This window comes from Saccostrea cucullata, unplaced genomic scaffold, assembly GCF_032062105.1.
Source record: "Saccostrea cucullata isolate Sc308-1 unplaced genomic scaffold, CSIRO_AGI_Scuc_v1 ctg75, whole genome shotgun sequence".
Lineage (NCBI taxonomy): Eukaryota > Metazoa > Mollusca > Bivalvia > Ostreida > Ostreidae > Saccostrea > Saccostrea cuccullata.
Genome location: NW_026940114.1, coordinates 283555 through 305178, shown reverse-complemented (window position 1 = coordinate 305178; position 21624 = coordinate 283555). Strand labels below are relative to the sequence as shown.

At 33.9% G+C, this 21624-nt stretch overlaps 1 protein-coding gene across 1 annotated transcript in view; it reads left to right on the top strand.

Annotated features, from left to right (window-relative positions):
• LOC134254816 (TALPID3 protein-like) overlaps nt 1-19642 on the top strand; it is a 62025-nt gene extending 42383 nt beyond the window's left edge. Inside the window, 21 exon segments of the mRNA XM_062737344.1 lie at nt 5520-5734; nt 8330-8402; nt 8831-8888; nt 8891-8979; nt 9248-9413; nt 9570-9677; nt 9877-10094; nt 10445-10675; nt 11717-11928; nt 12199-12341; nt 12943-13169; nt 14144-14390; nt 14612-14769; nt 14904-15100; nt 15362-15582; nt 15822-15910; nt 16047-16227; nt 16458-17045; nt 18116-18289; nt 18426-18551; nt 18986-19642. Coding sequence (XP_062593328.1) covers nt 5520-5734; nt 8330-8402; nt 8831-8888; nt 8891-8979; nt 9248-9413; nt 9570-9677; nt 9877-10094; nt 10445-10675; nt 11717-11928; nt 12199-12341; nt 12943-13169; nt 14144-14390; nt 14612-14769; nt 14904-15100; nt 15362-15582; nt 15822-15910; nt 16047-16227; nt 16458-17045; nt 18116-18289; nt 18426-18551; nt 18986-19302 — 4038 coding nt within the window. The 3' untranslated portion in view covers nt 19303-19642.
• Nucleotides 19643-21624: the final 1982 nt, after the last annotated feature.

The window sequence follows — 21624 nt, the reverse complement described above, 5'->3', positions numbered from 1 at the left end:
GCTCTGCATTGACAACTCTTGTTATATCTAAAATCACTGATTGATAAAATTAAAAGTCAAAAATTGAAAATGAAACAGTTTCAATATCCTGAAAAATTGAAGAAGAAAAAAATAATTTACTAAATGGCTATAAAAAAGTTTGGGTCAGGTGCATTTTCAGTGGGTCGATAGGCAACTGCAAACAAACAAATTTTTATTTTATGCCTAACCCAGTATTTAAAAATTATTGGGATCAAGGGTAGACAATTGTTATAGGGGGGTGCATATATATGTTTTACACAGGAATCTATAGACTTTACCAAGTACAACACTATACATTGTACTTTGTGAAAATATGCAAGTATCAATAATGTCTTGTTTAATGGTCTTGTTTTTGAAATCTGTGAAGTTTGATTTGAACTATCATATTAAATATAAAATGTACATGTACCAGATTTTAACCCTAAAAACTAAATATTTTTTCATATCTTTATATATTTGTAAAATGATGGAAACCTATATGTATCCATTTTATCCATTCTAGCAGCTACCTTACATTATGATACATGTACTATGATTATTTGTGGAAGCTTAACACCTTAATGTCGATGTAACCATTAGTATATTGGAGATTAAACAAATTGTTTTTACTGAAGGAAAAACTTTATTAAATAGAAATACATGTATATTTGTATACTATTAGGTCTTATTAAGGTTTTCTATTGAAAGAAAGAATCATTAATTAAATATTTATTTGAAAAAGGGAAAAGCATAACTTCTGGTGAGCATTGTAGTCCTTGACACTAGTGATGACTAAGTAGGTAAGCTATCATAGAGGGTTGTAAATACTATTTCAGTAAATCCTGACCAGTCTATTTTTTCACATGATCTATATGGAATATCCACAATAAAGGATATCTTTTTATCAAACTATTTATTCATAACCTTTTATCTTTTGTTGTCTTCCCCTTTAAAGCAATGAAGATCCCTCACTGCTCAATAGTCCTGAGTGTGGGGTAAAGGTCGAAATTTGAAGCCCTTCACTGGTATATGGTAATGTCTCTGTATGATTGAAACTAATTCTCGAATGGGAATTAAAACAACATACAATCAATCAAATCAGACAAACAAAGTGCATGGTTGCACCTGTTCCAAAATTGTGAAATTCGTGGAATACCCCCTGGGCAAGATGTTGGGGCAGGAATAACTTGAACATGTAGTTAAAACACATTAATTCCTTGAAAAATCTTCTCTGCTCATAGGAATTAAGCAGTCAAACTGTTAAGTATAGGATTATAGTGTCCTCCAAGATTGTGAAATGAAGAATCCTGCATCAGAATTAACAGTGCTCTATTGATCATAAAATGGCAATGTACCATATAATCCCTATTAAACACCCCTGCCCCTATAAGTGCCCCTTAGGTCTTTTTCAATTGTCAGGAAATAAGGGCCCCCTGTACAGTGATTAAGATTATCTAGAAAGACTAGAATCGTATCAAAAGTTTGGAAAAATTTGAAGGAATTGAAAATGAAACTTGTTTATTATCCAATTTCTTGGTGGAAAATGATTCATTTAGCATACTTTGGGAGGATTATCTTCATTTAAAGTAAAGTTAGACATTATTTTGGAGATTCTTTGAATTTATTTTTTTTTTCTCAAAATAATTTTTGAAGTTAATTAATATATGATATTAAATATTACAAAGAGAATACCTAAATAACCGCCCCCTTTCCGCAATTTTCTAAGGGCCCGGGGCGGTTAATAGGGATTATATGGTATAAATTCTCCAAAAGTCCTCTCTTCTAGGCAAAATCTAGGAGGTAAACAGAATACAAATTTGAAATGATCCAACAGCCGGCTTTTTATTACCAGAAATTCTTCACCATTGGCTTGGCAGGTTTTTATTGATCTGTTTAGCACTCTCCTTTTAGAGAAACTATTATAAACTATTATATGCTCAAGCATTGTGTTGTGTTGTATACTTTGGTGATGGTGACAATAGAAAGTGTCATTTGCATCTGCACATATTTCTTATTTTTATGAGTTGTTGCTAAGTTGCAGGCTATTTTGCTCATCCCTGGTTGTCCTTTTTCTCTCTTGGTTTTGTGCAAAATATCTTTATCTATCAGTTTATTTTGTTTTTATTATACATATACTTAAAAAAATCCATTTCTGTAGATCCTCTAAAGGATTGTATTATATTAAGGTGACTGTAAGTTCCTTGGTCCTTTTGTTGTTTTTTTTAATTGTAAGAAATCTGCCACATACTGCACTTTAACTATTTATTTTAGTCTTCAGGCTGGACAATACACTATTATCTGAATTTCAAGGCTGTCTTGTAGAATCATTTAAATGTTTTAATGATCATTAAACAGTATATAACCTTTTACATGTAATTATAATCAAGAAGATTTATGAAATTACATACTGGTAATGTCTGCATAAAAGGAAAATAAAAAGAGAGAGTAGGCTATTATAGCTTTAATTAAAGTGATTTACATAAGATATAATTTTCTTTTAAGTACATGGGGAATTTTTTCTGGAAAAGGATAGGAAGCATTTTTTTTGAGAAAGGTCTTTGTCTGCTTTGTCTGGTGTTCTTTATATTATGTCTGGTTATTATGGTATAGTAAAACTTGGTTATTATGAAGTCACTGGGACCTATGTAATTGCTTTGCTATATCCACAATTCATAATATCCATTATCGTATAAGGAATTCGTAAAATTTATATAGCTGGGTGGGGTGGGGTGGGGTAGGCCCAGCCCTTCCTGGTTCCGACACTTATGCCAGAATACTACAGTTCTGTATCATAATTACAGCTGCATCACACAAAATATCACTTTTCAAAAAATTTTGAAAGACGTCGAATGTTCATTTATGTTCATGATTTACAATTTTCTGTAGTAATAATTAAACTGTAGATCTGCAGCTTCATCTCAGTAGATATTGATTTATCCTTTAATTAAAGTTTACTGGTCAGTGGAGAACTAAAATTGGGTCATAAAAATTAAGTTATTAAGATATCTAAGATTTATTAGCGGTGTTTTAAAATTTCCATTAATTGAAAGATGCAGCTTCCTCTTGATTGTGAGGAGTTGACAAGTGTATCTGATTATTTCATGATGAATACAGAAAAATCAATAAATATTGATTTTTTTACATAAATTTTCATTTCATGCACTAGGTGCTGCAGGCACCTGTAGGACCTGATGTTTTGATATACTAATATGTTTTTTAATCTACTTACAAACTGAAACATCATTCAGATTATGTATTTTTCTGCATTCTGCTATAAAAAGTCTGATTCCACTAGATGCTGTCTGACATGCTTATTAAGAGATTGTAAACAGCATGATGATTATGAAGATCAATGCTTTCTCATTCCTGTTTATGTAATTTGATTGTTTGTCAAGGGCAGTTAGATTTTCTTTTCTCTGTACAGTGAAGCACGTACACTAATATAATGAAGTGCCAGGGACAGATGGTTTTTCTTCTAGGCACTAAATTACAGGCATAATTTTTTATATCCTTTTTGTTTACAGTATATTTTAAAGTCATGGGTATTAAAGAATCACTGTAAGCATCAATTCATTATAAGTGTGTTCACTATAAGCATGTTTTACTGTACATGTGTATGTAGAATTTCTTTTCACTTCAGACTGTTACTATCCTCATTAAATAGGCAAAAAAATCGAGTTGGAAGTGATGGTATTTATCAGTGAACTGAATACTGTAAATTAAAATCATATTTCTTATAGGGTCAATTTTTTACGATTTGAAGAAAAATTACGTGTTCAAGGGGATTTGCTTTCATGGTTTTAAAAGAACTAACATTTTGTACAAGCAACACATGAAATTTTTACATATCATGAAGATACCCGATATGAATTCTAAGGTCTTTTTATACCTAAAATTCTGAAAATTTGAAACCTCTCAAAATTTTGAAAACACAGTAAATAACAGACCTGACTATCATATCTAAATATTGATATGTTGTGTTTCCTGTTAAGTCTATCAAATATCTGTGATCATTTCTCGGACTTTTTTCCAATAACTTGGCATGATATCATGTTTCATCAACATGTATAGCCATGTCTCATGCCTTTTTATAGACAGTAAATTCATATATGTGTGTGCGTATGTGTCAAATTAAAATCATATTCCTGTATATTTCATGTAATACTCTCTTTATTCTAAGAATACTATATCTGTTAAAGTACATACAAACTCATGTTCTTGGTTTATCTGGATTTTGTTTGTACTTTATTCAAACAATCCTTTATAAATCTTAAGTATACCTCTCAAGGCCTATGAAATACTTAAAATTATAAACATTTTAATAATACACATAGTAATTAGGTGAACTTTGTTGTTTAAGTGCTTGCACAGTTAAACAAAGCTGAGGTTGCACCCCGAGCAGCACTGACATAACACAGTAGTCACGTGCGGAACAGTAACGAAGGTCTCTGTGGTTCTACCACTCACTTCTGGAGGAAGTCTGCACCCAGCCAGGGAATCAACTTGTCATTCATTCAGTGCAGGCAGTCTTACACGGAAAAATATTTATATCCTATCAAAAACATTGTTTATTCACTCAGAAGACATAATAGGCACCAATCTTTGGCCTCCTTTCAGTGGTATTATTGTATAAAAAAAAACAACAAATGTCTGTTTGGTTTTTTTTTAATCTTTTAGAGTGATTTTTCAAGCTCAGTTGCCCACTTCTAAAATATAGTCCACATTTAATCTTGCAGGCTGTATTTAGTTTAAACTCTGCTGGTCACAGACTATTAGAAAGTTATGTGTTAGTAAGGTGTCTGTCATCAGTTGTTTGTCTGTCTGTAAACAATAATTATTGTTCAAAATGTTACTCCTGCTATAGTTTTGGTTCAATTCAAATAAGACTTTATGCACTAGAACTTTATATGGATTAAGATACATACATAATTCTGAATATTGGTTTTTGATTTGCCATGGTTAAAAAACCAGTGGAGCTACATTCTCATTAGAGAATTCTGGTTACATAATCAACTCAGTGTGTCCAACGAAGATCTGACATAAATACCGGGGGGGTATTTTCTTTTGTTTTTCACAAATTATATTACTTTTAATCTGATAATGATAAATTGTGTGAATTTTTCAGCATTAAATTACAGTATAACTCAATTTCATTTTCTGGTGTTATGGTCCTGACTACTTCTGCACAGATGGACATATAATTTTTTTCAGAGTCTGTATTTTGAATTGTGGTGACTTTGGATGATCACTTCTATATCTTAGCATAACCCCCACCCCCCCAACCCCGTAAATGTGTGGGACTTTAAACACTTACATGTACCCCTTCTTTCACAACATAATTCACAGATACTAGGGGTACTATTTCTTGTTACTTTATGTATAATACTAAAGTTGTAATTAGTTTGTTTTATGCAGTTTTCTTTACAAGATGTGGCCAAATATCTGTTGTATAATGTGTGTTGTGAATATCATCAGTTATCTTGTAAAAAATTTTTCATTCAAAAATTCGTTTTTAACAGCTACCCCCACAGAAGGAGCTGAGGAGTCCATACAAATCCATTCCAGGCCCTGGTAAAGGTGAGGTACCGGTCCCCTCTAGTTACTGGGACGCTGCTCAGATCCTACAGCAGGTGAAGGAGAACAGAGTCACACTGGAGGCCAACCTCGAAGCTGTGTTTAGGACGAGGCAGGAAGCTGAGGTCTATGCCTTGATGGAGAATCTGTACCAAGAGGGGTATGAGCACTGGAACTTTTCATTACTGGTAGTAGACAACTCCTTGTAGCTGAAACATAGCTAGCTTTTTGTTACCCATAGCAAGAAGCCTTCTTTAGCTGTAACATAGCCAACTTTTCATTACCCTTAGCAGAAAGCCTTTTATAGCTGTAACATAGCTGACTTTCCATTACCCATAGCAGTATTAGTCTCCTGTAGCTATTACACAGCTAGTTTTTCATTACCGAAAGCAGGAAGTCTTCTGTAGCTTTAACATAGCTAGCTTCTCATTACCCAAAGCAGGAAGCTTTCTGTATAAGCTATAACACAGCTAGCTTTTCATTATCCATAGCAGGAAACTTTCTGCAGCTTTGACATTAACCAATGATTGATTCATTATTTTCGGCCATATATCTCTTCCACACAAATTAATTAAGAGATCTTTAGTTTGGTAACATCTGCGATGTGTAATAAATCAGCCATATTAAGGTTGGTCCGTACTTTCAAAATTTTCTGTCAAACTAATAATTTTTTTAATTAAATATCTTAAATAACTCATAAACTAGCTAAAACACCAATAAAAAATACATCTTTGCAGGTTTATTTTTATACAACATGTCTCAGAGTACCTACCTCTTAAAATTGAACAGCCAAAAGTGAACATAAAGAAGTCTGATATCATATTTCATTTTGCTATGCACCAAATCACATCAAATTCATGTTAAATCTTGTGAAAATCAAAAATAATTAATATACCAGGAAAATATTTGAAATTTTCTCTGAAAAACATTTAAAAATTGATGTTGAATCTGTCCACGTCTATCAGAAAAAAATCTCAGAATCTCTTTATTTTTAAAAATCTCAAAATCTAAGTTGTTTATGTGCTATTTTTTCTTTAAAATTATAAAGAATTATATGTACGGTTCACAAAAAGGCATATTTTATTATTGTCGACCAGAAGAATTTAACAAAACAACCTTTTGAACTCGTATACCCCCTATTCGGAATATCAAATTTTTCAATTATTCTTGCATAATTTAAAAAAAGGGAAAATTTAAAAAGGAGACACATGCTTGAAATAGATGAAAAAAGATCTCTAGTTAGTTTGTAAAAAAAAAAGATAAAACGTTTTACATTGTTTTAGGTCTATAAAGAAAATTTATGCCTTTGTTTTTTAATTACATATAGATCCTATGAACAGAGTACAAAGTGATAATTTCCATAACAAATGTATATCAAATGTTTTGTATGCACAATAACACTGTAGTAAACAAATATATACTTGCTATATTATTATCAATCATCAAAAAAGATTTTTATTTCTTTTGACAAGTGATAATAAGAACTTAGTATTGATGTGTAAAATTAAAACCGGATCCGTAAAAGTATGGACCTTCCTTAATTTTAATTTAAATTCAAAAGTGAATTTTGATTTATTTTTGCATTGTTTTGCGCATGGCTTAAGAGTTATTAAATAAAGCAATTTATAGGCATTGCTTATTAGCACTTGATTGTTTTTGACATATGTACACCTCCAAGGAAAAATTAGAAAGAAGAGTTTATTTATAAACATGTATATATGAAATCTGTAGATGACACCTGTCAAGTCAATTTCTTCAAGTTGTTACAAACAGTGTAAAACGTTGATATTAATAAATATCCTGTTTTGACGAACTCAGCATTAGAACATTCACTTGATCAAAAATACACGACTTTGGTGCCATTTACCTTTAAAGGAGATGGGTGAACTTAGCGTGCAGAAAGCCTAATAGCTTCAAATATATAAAAATCATATTCAAATTTTGATATATAGAATAAAGATCTCATCATTGATTTTTATGAAATCATGAAAACAACAAGTTTGAGGAAATTTTTATATATATTCTTTTATATAAAAAAATTAATGTGGTATCCATTGGGTTCAAACCCTGGCAATAAAAATACTATATATGCATTCTAAATTCACGCTAACCTTTTACACAAGTCCTGATGAAGTGTGGCATTTAAATCATGGTTGTGATATGACCATTGACTTAAGGGACTTCAAGTATTTCGCAAAAGATACAAAAGTTATGTTAAAATTATATTTTTAAGGTATAGTTTAATTTTGGAAACCAAAATATGTATGTTTTTATGCAAACTTTGAGGATTACCTTTCAAAAAAATGCATCATAACGAAAAATAGTGTTATAGAGTGAAAAAATGACTCGTTTTGTCCTCTTTCGTGTGTGCATAATATTTCATAGGCGAATAACTTCAATCTTCGTGATTTATGCAAGTTGTAGAGATTTTACATAAAGTATACTTTAATGTTAGAAGAAATATTAAGGACAATTTTGATATAAATTATAATTGAGATTTAATTTTTCATCTTCATGTTTGTTGCGTTTTGGGCTTATCTCTCGTCATGTTCACCCATCTTTTATTACATGTAATGCCAGTAAGTCTGAAGGAGTTAATGTTCTTGAGCAAGAATCCTCATTTGTGTCTAGTAAAGTATTCTTATTAATTTGCCATTTTGAACAAAAATATCCAACAAATAATTAAATAATTCTAAATAAATATTACATCAACTATTATTTAAGTAATAATCATTGTTTTCATTTTTTATCAAAGGAATAATGCAGATATGCTGAGAATCAGGAAAATGGTGGACAAAAAGATAGCTCTTCTGCATTCCCAGGTGCAGGTCTGTATATGATATGTAAAGTTACATATATTTTGAAGGTAATATCAATGAATCACAAGAAATTAATGTATCTGTACAACCCAATACATATATATAAAATGACATGTTTAGAAAAAAACATTCTTATCTATATATACACATAAGAATGTCTTATCTATATATTGTAAATTCCTTATTTTAAGCGAGTACAAAATATATCGCGAAATGGCTTGTAGACAGCAAATCTCAAGAAAAATTATTCGCGAGTGGGTGGTTTTTATGAAATTTTACATGTACCGGGATTTTAGCATCATAAAAATAAAAGTGATTAACTTTATTTCTTCTCATATATTTAGGAATTTACAGTATATACACATATGTAATTGTAAAAATCAGCTGTCAGCTTATCTTGAGAAACTTGATTTATTTAAAAGTTGTGGTATATTTAGAGAGAAGTCAATGATGTGATTTTGGCAAAGAAAAAATCCCTCATATATTTCATACACCCAGTTTTAAAAATTTATCATTTTGTATATCTGTGAGAGGGAAAGAAAATAAACCATCAGCCACTACAGTGTTTAAACCACCCACTGCAAAGGTAATAGAAGAGATCATTTATCTGAGAATGTTTGCAATAGTGTAAATTAAATTAAGGGCCCAGGACTTTTTACACATAATCAGCTTCTTTCTTTGTGAAGATTGTATGTGTTTACATGACCAGAACAAAAGATGCATTTGATTTATAATTAGCAGTTGAGATTTGATAAAGGTGTCAGGGTTAGCCATTTATCTTTTTTTCTACAGTTTTGAAGAACTGGCCAGTATAATTCACCTGAGCATTGTCCAGAACTTGTTTTTTTTTTCAGCAGCCAAAGATAAAATCTGTCTTTGAGGATGAGGAATACATGACTAAAGTGTATGGGAAAGCCTCTTATCAAAACAAGAGAACTACAGTGAAAGATCCATACCTACATTACCAGAATGTACCCAAACCAAAGCCGGAGAGGCCAGCAGGGGCACCTGATATGACAAGTAAGTTGTAAATCAAGACAAATAAAGTTGGCTTAGAACTAATGGTAATAAACTGAATTTTACATGGAACTTCACTTCATAGATAGCAAAGGCCTTATAAAAATCAGTAAACATCTGTGAATGTACATTGGTTTTGATTTCATTTTGTTTTTTAAGCTGCTCATTTAGTCAAGTCTTCTAAGACCCAGACTTCCTCAGGGATAAAACAGTTCTACTTCAGTCCTACCCACGGTACATACATCCCTGTCACCTCCGCAGAACATGGTAAGTTTGTGAAATAAAATTAAATCAAGTGTAAACAACATTTTTTTTTCTCTGAAAATTTTTTGAATGTCATCATAATACTTTTTTCCTTGGTTCAAAATTTAGTATTTTTGAAAGTACTTGAAGATTTTCTGAAAGAAATACAACTGATAAATACAAACTTGTATTAATTTGTGACCAAATAAATTGTTTTAATCAGCTCCCATACCAGGGCAGTTGGTGCCCATGGCAGTTCCCCTTGGTGGCCCCCGCATAGACAGTGGACTAACCTACTCTGCCCCTCCCCCTCCTGGGCCCCTCACTACCTCCACCCCCTCCTCTCAGCCTCCAGTGTCAGCCCTCAGGAATGTGGCAGTCATATCTGTCCCTGTAGAAGATGACCTTAGGAAACCTCCAGAGCCGGAACTTAGCAAACAAGTACTGAAAAAAATGATTAATATTCTATACAAATGAAAAAGGGGAACAGGTAATATAAATGTGTACATGTGTTTCACCTAAAAACTATTTGTTTCAATGTATTTGAATTGCTGTGTGTTATTAATGAATGAAGAAAGAATAGTAAAATTTTTACTGAAAGTTAACAATGGTTTAACTCGGTATAAATTGTTACAGTAATAATAAAAATTAATTTGTCATATTTAAATTGCTTCATGATCATGAATATCCATCTGTATTTGTTTGTTTTGGTGTAAGGGTACACTACTCCATATGATTCTAAGCAAATGTAAACTAGACTTGTACCTGTGATATAATTTTTATTTAAACAGGTTCTACCGAGTGTAGATATAGACACTGACATATCTGAAACTTCACCGATTCCGAAATCTCGACCAAGATCTGCCTCCCCAGACAAGCCCCGATCCTTGTCCCCGGAGAAAGACACTGTGAGCCTGAGTCGAGCCTCCACCCAGCATGGGGAGGTACAGCTGAGGTCCCCCCAGAAGTCCCCCAGCAAAAGCAGGCTAGAGGTCACCTTCCACAGAGAGGACGAGGACGAGGTGTGAAGAACTTAGTATTATAGAGTTGTTAATTAGTATACATCCTGCTGATAGATTGTGTCATGTTGAATTTAAGGGGGCCGACTATAGTTTTATTGTGTGAAAACTACAATAGCGAAACTCTTCATTTTTATACCGTATAAAACTTACATTAACTTCAGTGTACATGCAAAGTTTGGGGGAAATCCTATTTATGAGAAAATACGGGTACAATTACTATAGGATTATATAGGAAAATGCCAATTTTTAGCACTTTAAAGCAAATTATACAAATACTACAATAGACATTTTGTTCAAACTATAATATTTGATTAGTAATACTATGTTATACAATATATGTAAGAAGCACAAAATTCTACCGTCTTTTTACCAGAGGGGGCATCTCAAAATGCAAAAAATTAGCAAATTTTACTATTGTTATAGAGTATTACAAAATATGACGTACACAATGGATTCACATGAAAACATAATAAAAATATTGGAGATATTCTCAAATTTCTATGATTTAAATTTCAAGAGTTATGTTTATTACTTTTTCTTTAATAATATTTTTATTTCCCCTCTCTCTAAGAGCTACAGATTACCATAACGTCAAAAGCACACTGCAACGACGTCAACCTACCTATCAATTGCAAAATCGGTTAAAAAATCAGTTATATCAAATTGTAATTACATTTTTATATCTACAATTTCTTAATTTTGTTTAATTTTAATAATTAAGCAAAAAAAATTGCATTAAAACAGTAAATACGCTTCATTTTACTATGATGCGCGAAATATTGCGCAATGGAAACTATAGTCGGCCCCCTTAAAATTAAAATGTTTTCTATATTTAATTCTTGTGATGTCAGTCTTTAAGGAATTTGGATGAATACATTTTTAATATTTCTTTTACCCCTACCACAGTCAATAGTGTGCTTTCAGAGCTTTAATTTAGAGAGACTATAATTGACTTTTAGCACAAGCATATAGATCACTTAATCCATGGTCTCTTTATTGGGTTGAGACTTGACTTATAATTAAGCTTCTTTGCTATAGGAGACCCTCACTGATGTTTCTGGAGACTTGAACCCAGAGGATGCCCCTGGTATCGCCCTTCCTGGGTACCACCCTCCCTCCCCAACCCCAGCTGAGGCCCGACAACCTGTGTTCCCCCAGCAGAGGCTGTTAGATTACAACGCCCCCATTGTGTCCGATGTTTTAGCAGAAGACATTAGAAGAAGGGATAATCTGGAGAAGAGAGCTGAGGAATGGTAAGTTAATATCGTAAGAGATGAGGAGTATTAATTTTCTTACATACATAATTTTCGTTACATATTTATAAATAAGATTTAGGATTGATAGTCCAGAGAAGCAGGAAAATCTCATCTTTTTTATCGAAGTAAAATTTCTCAGCCAAATGTATTTAATATTGTTAAAATATTAAATATTTATCACAAACAGCATAGTCTTTACAATGCTTCATCAAAACAATACAGAGTACCCGTATGTGATCTCATCAGACATTTACTGTACGTTTACAGGCTTCAGCAGGAGTTGCTGGCAAAGATGATTTCTGAGCTGTGTCCTACTGAGGAGGAAGAGGAGCTTCCTCCTGGTCTTCCTCATTTTGTGGATGAGGACTCCATACAGAGTGAAGTAGAGGACAAGGAACAGTCCATGTTTGGTCAGTGGACTTGATGTACATTTTTTAACGGAGATTAATTTCTCTATGAAAGCGACAACAGCTTTTCCCCAAAAATTTTCATCGAGTATTGAATGCATTCGAGATGTACAAGAGCTTAAAAAACTGTAATTTTCCACCCGCAGATTAAAGAGATATTTTCTTATTCTGTAAAATACATGTATGATTTTATGAAAATCAAAAATTTGTTGATGACACAGAATGAACATATTTTTTTTCTTTGCATATAATTTAAAAGAATCGTGGAATTTGATTCTTGAATTTTGTCTGAAAAATATACTTTAATGAGCCTTTCTTTGCTAGCTTGCAGCTTTTACCTATTTGTTTTTAGTGATGTTGATATGGAAAAAGCTTGAAATTTATTCCCAAGAGCAGAAACCACTTTAAAGGAGCTAAAAACTTACAATTTTGAATTTTCATTTTGGCTGTGGATGGAACCTATATTATATATTATAGAAAAAATAGAATAAATACTTGAAGTTGCAATGTATCATGCAGAAGTTTTAGAAAATTACCTGAATCTCTATGAGAGACACTACAGTTAAGTTCAACATAAACAAGAGCTTTACTTATTATTTGATAGTAATGGACTCGATTGGCAGAGCCGGCATGCAGTTATTTGTGGACGTTGGTCAGCCAGTGAACACTGACCTGGTCAACAGTTTGATACGCGAGGTCCTGGTGGAGAAAGTGGTCACTGTGCTGGGACAGCGACCATCAGACGAGAAGGAGGCGGAACAGAGAGTGGTTCCCAAGTTATCAGCCACTATAGACGAGGACAAAATGGGGACCACAGAACCATCACCAAGGGTCAGTACAGCGGTCATGTCTGTGTTTGACAGTATCTGAAGCTTTCATTCTTATAACATTGCAACTATGAATATGAAAGGAGTCCTCTGTGAAGCAGCTTTTCTTTAAAACTTCATATAACAGTTAAAAGAATGTTCATATTTAAATAAGGAATACACTCAGAAGTAGATTTTCTTGAGCATTCACTCATGCATATATCAATAAACATTTTCATCATCTTTTCATTGTAACATCTTTTAGTAAAACCTTTCATTAGGCCATATGAAATTAATCTTTAGTGAAAATGTCCCGCCCCGATGTTTTTTATTTTGATTTTTGGGTATTTTCATGTATTTTTATTCAGTAAGAATTTGCAAAGTTTAAGAGTTATCTCCCGTCTGTATTAAAAGTCGCGTGTCGCTATTTATAGCAAAAACACCATGTGAAGAATAGAAAAATTAAAAGCAGTTTAAATGTGTAAAAAGATAATTTTTATAGAAAGGCAGAGAATATAAACACATATAGATACCATCAGGCAGGAGCAAGTATGATTTTCCACCTGGTCAAGTTATATATAACATCTCCAGCTGTGTGACTTAGCTTTGAAATAAAAAAAAATCCTATTCAAGAGAAGGCCTAGATTTTTCATCTTTTTATATATAGATTTTGCAAAATAAGAAGTCACGCATACACAGTTTATTGGTATCTTCATTTTGTTCAGTGCCGTATAATGTGTAAATTTGTTAATTAACAATAAATATTTAACTTTTAAAGCAAAAATTTTCTTTTTTTAAAAGAATATGAAAAGAATTAAATCTATTCATATTTGCATTAAGGTAATAAAAAAAATGTATCCATTGTTTTGTTGATACTTAGGCCTATATATAAATTAACAATTATAAAAAATAAAAAATAAAATCCGACCAATTTTTTTGCAAATTAGGATGAGAATCTAAAGATTAATTTTACCTGGCCTTATTGTTTTTTTTGTACAGGAGTATTTGTATAGCCCAGACCAGATTGAGACACCTCAGCCTACCCCTAAGGCCACCCCCATAGCCTCTCCAATCAGAGTCGTATCTCCCCCGGTCACACCAGAGCTCTCCCCTCCAGCCTCCCCCAGGAGAGAGCCAGTGAGAGTAGAACCACCTCCACAACCTGTCAGACTCCGACCACAACAAGAGGCCGAGTCAGAAGCTTCAGAGTCTCTGGATCTCAGTGAGGAGCTCAGAATCCTCAGACGTACGTCTACTGTCAATAAAAAAGTTATCCTGTGTGTAAAATTTTTATCTGATTTTGGTGTAGTATATGAGATAATATTATAGATAAAATCTGATAAGGAATGTCTGATTATTTGATTATTTGTTATATGTAAGACTTTAATGAAAAGCATATATGGCAGAATGTAAATGGCATAGGTCACAGGACGTGTCATGTGTAGATGATAAATTTTTCATTCACAGAAAAATTGGTTGTTCCTGTGACTACTGAATCAGTAGCAGAGATGCATGAAATTGAGACCCCTGTACCGACCCCAGTCCCCGAAGAGGAACCCCCTCAAGAGATCAAGCCAATGTCCCCTCCCCCACCCACTCCAAGACCCGTGGAATCTCCCCCTAAGGTTAGTAGAGGTCGGAACTATTAACAGTGGGTGATGTGCTTTAATATTGTAATGCAGAAAGTTTTAAACACTTATGCTGAATGAAATATAAAATCATTGAATTGAATATAAAACTATATACTTCTTGAATTCAGGTTGTGGAACCTCCCCCAGTTGAGGTTAAACAAGTTGAATCTCCAAAGATAGTCCAGGAGGAGACTATTGTAAAGAAACCAGAGGTTACTGAGGAGACTGATAAAACTCCCCAGCCCTGGGGAAACCCAGAGTCCCCCCGCCCAGAGGAAAATCCAGAATACAGGAATGAAACAGAACCAGACCAACCTGAACCCATGTAAGTTGGCTAGCTACTAAGATTGGTTTTTTCTGTAGATGTTCATCAACATAGGTTTTTATCATTCTTGAAAAATTGTGCACACTTGTTTCATTTATACCCCCCCCCCCCAAAAAAAAAAAAGGAACATAGGTTTTTTTGTTCTTGAAAAATTGTGCCCCCTCCCCCCTGTATTCTTTGGAAAATTTATACAGATGTATTTTCAATGCCACAAATTCCTGATCAGAGTATCAAGAAGCTTTCTGATTATTTATGTTGTAGGATTATGCATCCATCAGAGAGCATGGTAACTCAGGAGGACAGAAGATCTCCATCTCCCAAGAGACAGAAATCCCCTGTCCGTCAGCCTAGCCCCACCCCTTCAGTGATGGAGAGTGTGTCAGAGTCGTCAATCTCAGACACCATTAACCAGAGCGTGTCAGAGGGACAGTGGCTCCTCAACAAGAGTGAGGGAGAAGTGGCAGACTTTCCTATAGATGAAGGTCTGTTGTTAGAACGCTTTTTTACTCCTCCATTTATAGGAGATCTTTTATGTCCGTTTCTTTTCTTAAAATTAACATTTTAAAACCACACATATGCTCCAGTAATTTTAAGTCCACTTCTAGAGGCTACATTTTGAATGCACTAAGAATCCTACAAGCAAGTGTTTCCAGAACAAATGATACTGCACTAGATTATGATTATGATTCTTACTGACTGTAGTTGATGTCTTATATTGTAGTAACAAGACAGCGGGCATTAGAGAAAGCTCTGAGGTTAAGAGCTGAACAGAGCATGGCAAGCACACTCAAAGATACCTCAGAAATTCCTGTAAGCATGGAAACATAACTTTCATATTCAGCTTTTTTTGGTTAAAATAAACAGCTAAAGGATCAGCATTATAAAGGGTAACATTTGCTTTTAAATTTGAAATAATAATGAGTAGAAAATAAAATTTTTACAACAGGATGAGTCGACAGAGTTTCCCATTAGTGAGGGAGAGTTCCAGTATAACCCAGCAATTGCTCCAGAGAAGGACCCAGTTCTGTTGTTACTGTCCAGACTCCAGCATGGTCCTATCCACCCCGGACAGCTGGACATGACATCAGCCCAGGTCTCTGATCTACTGGACTACACCGGCACTAGTGGTAAGTGAAATTCTGTATGTTAAAAAGGTATATAAATGTGTACTTTTTTTATCTCCTGTGTCATACAATTGTGTTTCCTTCTTTATCTGTGGTAGTCTGAAGAAGATTATTAAATAATTCTTTTATTAACCCTTCATTGCCACCACAACTTTTTGCATTAAATACTGATAAAAAGTTTTATGAATTGTTAACCATGGAAATATAAATTCAGTTCTGAAATATTCATGTAGGTGACCTCAGTATAAACCAGTTGAGAGCATCAGTTGACAGAAGTATGGGAGAAGTCCGGCCAAAGAAGCACCGCAGACAACATGCCTCTCCCGAAAGGCATTATGGGAAATATGCCTCCCCTGAAAGGGATTATGGGAAATATGACTATGGTAGACAACTAAGATCTCCTTCTCCTGACCAGACAGGGAGGCAGTCTCCAAGTAGAGGAAGAGTGTCACCTGGTTATCGTGAAACTTCTGGAAGAAAATCTCCCGGCAGAAGACAGGAATATGATGAGGGGGGAAGAAGATCTCCAAGCAGAGGAAGAGCCTCTCCAGAAAGAGGGTATGATGGGTATGAAAGACCTCACAGTCGAGGGAGAGATTCCCCTCATAGAGACAGGCAACAGAGGGATCAGCGAGACGGGCGATATTCTCCACAGCGGGATGGGCAATATTCTCCACAGCGAGATGGGCGATATTCTCCTGAGAGGGACCAGCGAGATGGACGATATTCTCCTGAGAGGGACCAGCAGGGCAGGCGATCTCCTCTCAGATCTAGCTTGGACAGTGGAAGAAAGTCTCCAATGAGAGTTTCATATGAAATGGGTGAGATCATTATGAAGCATTCCATTATTTTTTTAGCTCACAGTCCGTTGTCTGTCGTTGTTGTCGTCATCGTAGTCGTTGTCGTTGTAAACTTTTCACATTTTCATCTTCTTCTCAAGAACCACTGGGCCAATTTCAACCAAACTTGCTACAAAATATCCTTGGGTGAAGGGGATTCAAGTTTGTTCAAATGAAGGGCTTCGCCCTTTTCCATGGGGAGATAATTATGAATTAGAGAAAAATTAATGGCATTTTAAAAAAATCTTCTTCTCAAGAACCACTGGGCCAGGATCTCCTCTCAGATCTAGCTTGGACAAAATAGGAATATATAGGAAAAATCTTTAAAAATCTTCTTCTCAAGAACCACTGGGCCAGGAAAGATGAAACTCATGTGGAATCAAGATAGTGTAGATTCAAGTTTGTTCAAATCATGACCCCTGGGGCTAGGGTGGGGCCAAAATGGCCGACCACAGTTTTACATAGAATTACATGTATATAGAACAAATCTTTAAAAATCTTCTTCTCAAGAACCACTGGGCCAGGAAAGATGAAACTCATGTGGAATCATCCTCAGGTAGTGTAGATTTTTGTTCAAATCATGACCCCTGGGGCTAGGGTGGGGCCAAAATGGCCGACCAAAATTTTACATAAGGATATATAGGGAAACCTTTTAAAATCTTCTTTTCAATTACTTCAAAGCCATGATTAGTGATATTTTTCTATTTAAATGGAATCATCCTCAGGTAGTGTAGATTCTAATTTGTTCAAATCATGACCCCCTGGGGGGTTATTAAACTTTCAGTTCTGATCTGATATGTGCTTTTTATAATGTGCTCATCATTGAAATTTTTAAAAAAATGAAAAGATGTTATATTAAAGAGAACATCTACATAATCTACCATTAATGTAATTATTGTAGAATGCTTATTTTGGATATGCTACAACTGAATTAAGATAAAACAATTTATTATCAAATTACTAACGAAGCTTTTAATAATTAAAATGTTAAACTCTGATTTGTTTGAATCATTATGGATATTTGTAAAATTTGTCTCCCTTTCCATGTTCAGATTCTGAAGGCAGAGATGTAGAAAGATACATTGTGGAAGCTACAACCACCACAACCAAGAAAACAACAAGGACCCCTCCTCATGGTACCCCCAGTAAAAGGACCCCCACCAGAACCATGACCCCAGGGGGTGTGTCCCTAGGAGGCAGTCTGACCAGTGGACGAAAGTCTCCAGGTAAAATCATTTTACAAACCCAGAAAAGTATTATGTTTCCCAGGAAGAATTTCATGTGCATATGGAAACTACTCTTTCATAAGTGAATTTCTTGAAATTGTTCTGAGGCATTATAACTAAAAATTTCTCTTTACAGTAAAATCTGCCTTAAAGAAACCCCCACAAGCCACCAAATCCCCAGGATTACCAGATAAATCGGTAACCATGACTGGACCAAGGACATACCCAATGCCTGGGTCTGATGACCAGAGGGGCTCACAGAGTAAGATTTCTGATAGTTTGTCATGTAGACCATAGCTAGAGAGACTGATAGTTTGTCATGTAGACCATAGCTAGAGAGACTAACTCTCTTTGTATTGAACATTCAAGATTTACTGCTAACATAGATCAAAAACTGTTCATATAATCATGAATAAATGTAATCAGTATTTTTATACTATGAAGAATACATGTAACTACTACTTACATGTATATTTCAACTTTCTTTATCAGTTTTTATGACATAGCACACAATGGATTGTACATGTACCAATAGACAAAAAAAGATGTTTGTAGATCAGAACAGAGTTTTGCAAGATAAACCACAATAATTTAATCACATTTCAATAAATTTTAAAGTGTACACTGTAGGAGAGAATAAACAACACACACGAGGGAGATCAATAACCATTATTATGATTATCGATTGTTTTGTAGGTTTGAGTGACAAGGGAACGCGGGCCTTCACACCGGACCAGATGAACATGGAGGAACTGTTACAGTCAGGCTATCTCTCCCAGACCTTCAGTCAGTCCTCCGCAGGGAGAGTTCCCTCCCCTGAGCATCCCCACAGACAACTCAGCCCCACCCGTCTCAGCAGGGACAAGAAATCTCTGGGGATGACTTATTCATTCGAATCAGAAGGAGGTGCTGCGGACTCGTTCAGCGAATCAGAACTCCGACGACTCGCAGATTCTGATTCGCTGAAGATGTCTGTGACCTTGCCCTCCATGGATGATTCTGAATTTCTCTAATTTCTAGGATCTGAATAGATATTTATAAAAGTATATATTAGAATGCAAATTGCTTATTATGTAGTGTATTATGTCTTATACCGTTCGAGAGTCACAACTCACAATATTTATATTTTTTTGTATATCATCATAATTTATTGATTTTACAATATTGCAGTGTACTTTTATTTATTCAGTATATATTTTAGAAAGTAAACTTGTATATTAAATGCAGATAAATCTCATTATATATTGGTATAAAAATCCAGATCTGATCAAATCACTCAGATTTCTTGTGATGTGTGTAAATCATTATCCGTCCAGACTGTAGAATTTGTTGATTTGTGTGTGTGTGTGTGTGTGTGTGTGTGTGTGTGTGTTTAGTATTGTGACTGGACAAAACAATTTAATTTTTAGTTTCTCTGGCACCACCACATCAGGTCAAACACTGCCGGACTGATAAATTTTATTGTATTGACAAAAGATTTATATTTTTTCAAGTTAATAAATTCGAGTTATGCCCCTTTTCAAATGATAGAAGTTTTTCTTGGGTACCGATTTTTAAATCTTTCTTTAATATGTGTGTGGTTTTTTTTGTTTTTTTTGGTAAAACAATGTTTTGAAAAATATTTGTTGAAGTTAAGTATATATGATTTTTAATATAAGAGTGGAAGAATATAAGGATCTGTTATTATCATTTTGTTGACTGAAAGAGAAAGAGATTCTGCTTCACAACAAAAAAAAATTAAGGTGTCTGTAACATGAATTTTTACAATTTTTGTCTGAGAAATTAGTGATCTTTTTTTTTCCCCCTTTTTTTTTTGTTTTTGGTAGATTCTTATGTAGTGTTAAGAAATGTACATCATAAAACATTTAATGTATCGCTAAAAGTGATTTAGGAGGAAGAAATGGAAAGTACACAATTGAATTGAATATTATTTCAATAGTTTCATAAAATTGTTAATAAAGATAGCTGATTATCCTGAGCATCATCAATTGGAAATTAACTGTGAATTCTTCAAAAAATCTAATGACTTGTAAATTTCCAACAGTCCTTTCGTATGCAAGATAATGAAGTTTGCATATGATAGTGTTTTAATTGATTTCTAACGTTATCATTATTATTTGACCTCTTCTGTCTTAATTCAGCTAGACATGTAGGTGAAAGATATCTCAGTAAAATTAGTTATATAAAGTTACTATCCTGTAGAACAGTGTACTAGTTGTTCTTTGGACTATTTATAATAGATATACAGTTATATCTTATATCGGCTTATTTTTACAATATCTCTAGCCTCATTCAGATATTCATCTTGGGAGATAAACCAGAAGGGGGAAAATGAACTTGTAAAGGTTACTTTCCTAAGCTGTTTATTTGGAAGAAAGCAAATAATTGTCATCAGCTGCAAAGTTTAATTTGAACAACATTTTAAAGTTCAAAACAACATGTTGATTTCACTCTACCTACAAGACCTTTACACCTTGCCACTTGGTGATTTTTGTACGTACATTGGACAGTTGTTATAAACATCCAGAACTACGTGTATACACATGGACCTGTCCTTGATGTGTCATATTTTCTGTGCATTTAAGTAAAACAGGAAGGGGAAAATATATTCTTCGATCAGAAAAGGTTTTGAAGTAATGCCCACAACTCTAATTACTAGCTGATATGCTCTACCAATGGACTATCTAGGTACCAAGTAAACAAGCCTGTCTGACTATTACATGTATTTAAAGCATACAAACCTTCTTAGGCATTAGAGCTTCTAAACCTCCTGTATTCAATATGGTACATTAACCAAATCAAGATGTGTTTTTGAAACACTGAAGCCCCTATATGACAGCTTTTGGTGAAGGTTGGAATTTCTCAAATACATGTCAAAGTCCAAGGTCAAAGGATGAAAAAATATTGTTACCTTTCCTTTCTTTGGGACTTGTTCTCAGTGAGTACCTGTGATATTTGAATGTCCAAGCACTTACCATTAAAAGGTTATAGTCTTTTGAATGTGTGTCAAACTTCAAGGTCAAATTAAACAAAAACAGGAGAAGGCCATCGTCAAAGAAAATATTAAAGTTCTAGCACCAACTGTTTAAAAGTTATGGCTTAGGTTAAAGCTTTTCAAAGTAGGTCAAATGCCAAGGTCAAAATTACTGGTATTCAAAAGAAGACCTTGCCACGTGGAATACACTTATGAAATACATATTACTAACTGTTAACAGTTTTCTCCAGATTAAAGTTTTTCAAAAGTGAAACAATTAAAAAGGTCGAGGTTAAAAGGTCAGAAATATTAATATCATGCACAGAAAGGTGTTATCACAATGATTACACTTGTGAAGTAT